Genomic DNA, 5,342 nt, shown 5'->3' with positions numbered 1-5,342 from the left:
CGTCATCGACATGCCGATTGAAGCGTGAGACCTTTCGAAGCCCAAGCGATACATCAGCGAAGAGCCGCGGACCCCGAGATGCGGGAGCGCGATGTGGAAGCCAAACGTCAGCAAAGCACCGCCGACTCCGAGTTTAGAATAAACGAAGCGGAACGCCTGCCAAAGCATCGTCTTTCCACGCGCTCAGCTTATCCCCATTTTCTCGACAGGGGAAGAGCCGGTGATTTAACCGAAATCATGCATGTCTTTGCCACTTGAGCGGGTATCCTATGTTGCGACTACACAAAAGTCCGCTTCATATAGTTTGTATATTTCACATTTCTCTCTGAAATGCACCAAACTTCTTCAAATGGGTTCAATGCTTTTCTAATGAGAGTATTTCTGCGTTTCACTTGTGTTCCAACGGGGAATCGGAATTGGCTCCGAGATAAAGATTACCTCTTATGTTACCCGATTAAGGTATACGCTTCGTCCTGTGATTAAATGATATCACTCTGACGCAAACGTAGACAGAACTTCAATTGAGTGTTTGGGTGAATGTAATATTAACGTGGTTATTCTGTCACAGCCATTTTGGATAACCGCAGTGATGGAGCGTAACACCAACTTCATGTTATTTCACCATTGGAATTTTTGAGCACATCGGCAGGGGAACTGTATGGCACGTTTTACTAGCCGTTGTGAGACAAGTATACCGAGCGATGTTCGAGTGAAACTGTTGTGCGAAGCATGTTTTCTATGAAATACATTATTTGGTCAGACTGATATGCGCAACAGTGCACGTGAACGCCAAAAATAATACGACAAATGCATATGCGGGGAAAAACATCACTACCGAGATCCTGTCTTCGCAACTTCAGCGGGTATCCTCTGTTTCGTCTACACAGAAGTCATCATCCCATCGTTATAATAAGAAACAAAGGTAGAATAACGTTTATTGGATTTACGTTTTCGTATTAGCGGAGAACCCTTCTCAGATGCCATAGTTGTCTAGCATTCGCCCCCTGAGTGCAGGTGGAAGCTGTTCGGAGAAGTACTGCCATTTCTTGCTCCCAAACATCTTCTTGAAGCGGTGGAGCAGGTCACTGACGGACTGCTTCAAGTCGTCCTCAGGAATGGCCCAGGAAAGGATGGCCTCAAGGAAGAAAATGAAGTCAAGAACGACTCCATCCGGGTTCACACAAACCATACTGCAGATGCCACGGAACGCGAAGTCCTTCGCTTCACAGTTCTGAACTTTTCCCAGTGCCGAGCAGCATGGACCAATAAACTGAAGTAACTTCGGCGCCATTTCCTCTGGGCAAGCGTAACCAAGACATCCGATTGCAATAGCAGTGTTCTCAAGCAAGGTTTTCGACGTGTTCGAGAGCTTCATGTTAGTCACCAGTCTAGTAACCACATTAGACATGTGCGGTTTGACACCATTTCTCAACTTCATGGTGATCACGCCGATTGCCCAGGTCGCACTATTGCACACTGGTGTAATCTCTGGGTTCAAGTTCTCACCAAGTATAGGAAGGAATTTGCACGTAACGGACACAAGACAGTTGAAGCAGGCTTTGGTGAGGTTTCCAAGAAGGGCGAACGTGGCCTGACGCACTTCTGGCACCGAGTCCTTCCCACACTGGAACATGAGCTCAATGATGTTGGTATCCGCGACAAAAGGCTCAATGTCGCTTTCCAAACCTTCCGCCAGTCCACTCAGCGTTTCCAGCGCCACTACTACAAAGGGTTTTTCCGGGGTGTACGAATGCCTTAGGCGGAGTGCTTTGACAAAAAAGCCTTGCCTCCCAGTTGCACGAGGCGGAGGCACATTCTTGCGACGGGCACGTGGTAAGGCAAGAATTCAGATTTAACTGCAGTAGCCACACTACCCAGACACCGTAGCCGATAAAATAGATTCAGGTCACAGTCTGCCATCTGATCCCACTCATCGGTCAGTGGCTTCATGAAAAATGAAATGAACTCACGCCTCTTGAGTTCTGGTCCTACACAGTCTGCAAGCGTTCTTATTGCATTGTACAGCATATACAAACGTGGACGCCTGTACTTCCTGAAGCTACAGTAGATCGTGTCCAAAATGGCGTTGAGGTATGGCACGAGCTTTGTTTTGGCTTCCTCTGTTACGGTGATAAGGGCATTGCAAGCAACTTCTTGGACCATTTCACTGTCGTCCATGACCCGCTCCAGTAGTTGGTTCACCAGTGGCTCGAAGTAGCGGTGGTTCGGCTGGCTCAACATCCAGTGGGAGTAGCGGCTCAGGGTCCAGCAGGCCGCCGACCGCACAGGGGCTTTGTCATCTCTAAGGTGAAGAAGCAAGTACGTGGTCAGATCCTCTAGATACTGGGAAATACCTTCCATGCAACCCTCAGCGATGACCCCAAGGACAAAAATGGCCGATTCCTTAATCACCCAATCCTTGTGCAGCATCTCCTTAAGCAAAGGCAGCAGCAGGGGAAACACTTCCGCGTTGAACACCATGGCTATACCGTCCAGCACATCCGCTGAGCAATTCCTCATATTCCACTTGTAGAAGATGTCATCGACGTGTATTTTGTCTGCCACAGAACATCCGCCAGTGTTGTCCTCTGTTGCTTTTTTAATCTGGCCAAGCGTAGGCCGGATGGCTCGTACGTCTTCATTGCATTGTCTTAAGTCATAGTCTGAGTACTTCATACGTTGGACTAGAATGGGGACTAGGCGTGACAAGCACGGAGCCAGCGCTTCCTTGCAGACTGGCTTCTTCGTCAGAAAGGCCAATGTCGTGCACGCCTCTAGAGCAACGCTTCCGTCGGTATCTTGCATCCTGACCATCGCGTACTCTATGATGCTGCTCATATGAGGGATGAGACAGTCGATTTGATATTCTAGCAGCACTATCAGAGCACGGCACATGGTTTTCTGCACTTTGGAGTCTTCTTCATACACCAACTGCAGTAAGCTCGCAACAGCGGAGTCAGCGTGGACCATCACCGCATGTGCGCGATTGAGGAATAGCAGGCTGATGAAAGTTATGGCGCAGAACTGGATCCGAGGGCTCTTGTGCCGAAAGAACTTCAGAAACTTGGGTACAAGAACAGTGAGCTGATCTTTCAGTGGCCCTGTATCCAGCGCCTCAGCGTAGTCCCGAGAGATCTTGTGCAGCGCCCCGAATGAACCCTCGCAGACTCTGTCGTCCTTCGAGTCTAGCAGTTCGCCGAGCCGCGGAAGCAATTCAGGCCAGCGTGTGAGCTCGAGCGTCGAGTCAGTCGTGATGAAGAAGCCCAGAGCAGCAACGATCACCGCCAAGGGATCGTCCACGCTTTCGAAGCTGTTTGTCTCGGTGGAGTCGCTCACATGCCGGGGAACGTTGCCAGAGTCGGCAGTCACATCTTCATCCAACAAAGATCCGGTTGGTTTTGTCAACCGCTCATTCTCAAACTTCAACTCTGCGACTATGAATACCAGGTAGTTGCTGAAGTTGGGAATTTCGCTCAGTTTCTTGAGTTCCTGCCGAGCCGTTAGCCTCGTCGCTTCCTCAGCAGACAGCGAATCCTTCAGAAGCTGCAAGATTTGCTGAAGCCGTTCCTCTTGCGGCACCCACGGTGAAGACGACTGACCACTCTTCTTCACGAACGGGAATCCCACGTAACGGCAGCTCATTACGTCGGTGTTGTTTTCGAGGACAGAATGGAACCATGAAAGCTCGAGCAGGGCACTTACTTCTTCTTCTTCGTCTACTACTTCTCCTAATGGCCCTTCCCCATACAGCGCGATGATTGGCCCAACATAGTACGGTGCCCGTTTGCCACTACATAGCCATCTAGATGAAAAAAAAAAATTGTGAGTTTGTGGCACCTATCCACCAGGGGGATTGGTTAAGCACCGATTAGCTCAAAATAAAATGCGGAATAAAGATGGAAAACAAATGAAGCTAATATTGAGAATGTATATATAGGTTAAAATCAAAGAGATGAAATTTATAAAACTAAGAAATAAATGAAAAAAATAAAATTATAGAACCAATCGGACTAAATTTTACAGAAAAAAAAGGAAACAGGAAGGTCAAAATTAAGAGATTGAATCGCATTTACCTTACAAGGAATTTTTAGGTTACAGCAAGAACCTTCCGCTCGCTCTGCCCAAGATTGAGGCTACCGAGAACAGTCAATTAGGAACAGTCATACATAATCCCAGAAAATTAAATACAGGGTGATTCATTTGTTATTTTTCTAAGATCATGAATCGTCGATTAGAAATTGAAAATGTTCTATGGTATCTTCGTCTCTACAAAAAAGCCGCAGTATTGCCCGAAAGGCGAAGCATTGATAGAGATAGCAAACTCTTATACAATTATCTGAAGTAAGACTGATTTTTATCGACGGTGTAAAGTTAAGTAAACATTCGCGTACTGGTTAAATTAACAAGCCCAGACAAACATGGACGGATCTCACTAGCTGACCGCGAGGAATCACGCTCGGGAAGACCGGGAAGACCCCCCGAGAAGACCGCGCGCATGAAGCTACCAGCCATCTCAGCTCGCCCTTAGGGGTTGCACCCGCCGCATATTAACTCCATGATGCGACGCGCGGGCAGCCTATATACTCCTTACAAAATAGTCGTGCACTCTCTATTCTGGTAGTCTCGTGGACCCTCTCAAGAGGTTTGCAAGACTACTAGGTGCTGAGGGAGTCTGTAAACTATTCCAGATGAGTCAGGCAACTCGAGATAAAGCATCACATGACGAACGCCGAGGGATTCAGGCAACTGTTCTCGATGACTCCGATGACTCCAGCAGTGTGTGTAAAGTTACCCTTAGTGCGTGGCGCAGGAGTCTTGCAAATAGAGTAATGTAACTAATCCATGTAAGTCGTTTAACCCATAGCTGGCAGTGTCGAGCCGATTTAAAATCAGTCAAAAATTCTTGTCGACAGTGCAAAGTCACTACTCAAAATGACTATTGTGAAAAGACAACATAGAACAATAATCCATAGCTAACTTGCCATAAATCATATGCACGTTAGCAACAAAAAGTGAATATTTCATCACTCTTTCTTATTGTCTTCTAGAAGTGTCAAATGTATCAGTCAGCAGAGCACCACCATGAACGCAAGACATTTAATTCTCTTTACTATTAAACTGGAATCAATGGCTAACCAAGCAAAACAGTTTTAAAGAAACATTGAACATGCAACTACATTTGCACGGCACTGCAATGCCACTCTGTACCACCAAAATAGTACGTCACTCACACAAATGTTCATTTCATCACACCACATCTCTTATAATAAAAAGGCTTTACGCGAAACATATGTCACTGTACTCACATACGTTTCGCAGTTCTCTGAAACAGGCACCCAGAA

General features: G+C 46.9%; 1 protein-coding gene across 1 annotated transcript; it reads right to left on the bottom strand.

Annotated features, from left to right (window-relative positions):
• Positions 1-973: 973 nt before the first annotated feature.
• On the bottom strand, positions 974-3,642 carry LOC125941031 (transportin-1-like). The gene is made up of 2 exons (XM_049657939.1): positions 1,971-3,642; positions 974-1,722 (listed from the first exon to the last, which is right to left on the bottom strand). Exons 1-2 carry the CDS (start codon positions 3,640-3,642, stop codon positions 974-976), a joined length of 2,421 nt encoding a protein of 806 aa, XP_049513896.1.
• Positions 3,643-5,342: the final 1,700 nt, after the last annotated feature.

The sequence above is a fragment of the Dermacentor silvarum genome, chromosome 10, assembly GCF_013339745.2.
Source record: "Dermacentor silvarum isolate Dsil-2018 chromosome 10, BIME_Dsil_1.4, whole genome shotgun sequence".
In the NCBI taxonomy this organism is placed as follows: domain Eukaryota; kingdom Metazoa; phylum Arthropoda; class Arachnida; order Ixodida; family Ixodidae; genus Dermacentor; species Dermacentor silvarum.
This window is presented reverse-complemented; position numbering and strand designations above follow the sequence as displayed.